This window comes from Psammomys obesus, unplaced genomic scaffold (genome assembly GCF_907164565.1).
Source record: "Psammomys obesus unplaced genomic scaffold, mPsaObe1.curated_primary_1811, whole genome shotgun sequence".
NCBI lineage: Eukaryota > Metazoa > Chordata > Mammalia > Rodentia > Muridae > Psammomys > Psammomys obesus.
Genome location: NW_026596427.1, coordinates 376,875 through 378,096, shown reverse-complemented (window position 1 = coordinate 378,096; position 1,222 = coordinate 376,875). Strand labels below are relative to the sequence as shown.

At 45.9% G+C, this 1,222-nt stretch overlaps 1 protein-coding gene across 1 annotated transcript in view; it reads left to right on the top strand.

The window, feature by feature from the left end:
* Positions 1 to 240: 240 nt before the first annotated feature.
* Positions 241 to 1,222, top strand: part of LOC129669516 (melanoma-associated antigen B2-like) — a 28,687-nt gene continuing 27,705 nt past the window's right edge. Inside the window, exon 1 of the mRNA XM_055597799.1 lies at positions 241 to 1,217. Coding sequence (XP_055453774.1) covers positions 241 to 1,217 — 977 coding nt within the window. The remainder of the gene's footprint in view (positions 1,218 to 1,222) is intronic.

Sequence of the window (1,222 nt, the reverse complement as noted above, 5' to 3'; positions counted from 1 at the left end):
AGGTAGAATTGAGGGTACCCAGATACCTCTGTAAATCATAGTGACTGGAAGATGTTGAGAAGTTGATTGTATGCTCACAGCCATGTTCTCCTCAAAATATGGGAAAGAAATATTACAGAAAGTCAGAAAACTTGCAGTCTGCAAAAGTGCTTATAGAGTATTATTTTTCTGACCCAAGTCACAAGAACACCTGCTCTATTTGCAAACTACTGTTTTCTGTTTTTTTGATCCACAGCTATCATGCCCAGAGGAAAAAAGAGTAAGGCCCGTGCTCGTGAGAAACGTCGCCAGACCCAAGATGAGACCCAGAAGCCAAATGATGCTCAGGCAAAGGCAGTAGAGAAAGGAGAGTCTTCAGGAGATGCTGGGTCAAGCACTTCTGTTGCTGGCTTCCCACAGGGCAAAGCACCCACTGCCACTGCTGGTACAGGCTTGGGTCGCGAAATGTCTGGTAAAGGTGCAAAGGTGCAAGAAGAGGAAAACGGTAGTTCTTCTAGGGCCCCACTCTCCACTGGAGCCAAACAGATGGATCTTTTATCAAGGAAGACAGGAATGCTGGTGGAGTACATGCTCTGCAAGTACAAAATTAAACAGCCTGCAAAAAGGGGAGAAATGCTGAGAGTTATCAACAAAAGGTTCAAGGAGCACTTTCCTGAGATGCTTAAGAAAGCTGCCTATCGATTGGATATGGTTTATGGCATTGAGATGAAAGAAGACCGGCCCCATGGTCAATCCTATGTGCTTGTCAGCAAGCTAGATTTCCAAGATGATGGAAGTGGGAGCAATACATTGGGTGTTCCCAACAGGGGCATTCTGATTCCTCTCCTAAGCGTGATCTACATAAATGGCTACTGTGCCGCAGAGGAGGAGGTCTGGCGCTTCCTGAATATGTTAGGAATCAATGATGGAGTCCCACACCTCATCTTTGGGGATGTCAGGAAGCTTATCACTGAAGACCTAGTGGAGGAAAAGTACCTAGAATACCGTCAGGTTCCTGGCACCGATCCTGTATGCTATCAGTTCCTTTGGGGTCCAAGAGCCTATTGTGAATGCAGCAAGAAGAGAGTGACAGACTTCTTAGATAAGATCAGTAAAACCATACCCAGTGTTCACTCATCTTATGAGCAGGCCTTGATTGAAGAAGAAGAGAAAGCCAAAGCTGAAGCTGCAGTTAAGCCTGGCAGTAAGGGCAAAGCCAAGGGACGTTCTAAGTCCAAGTTCA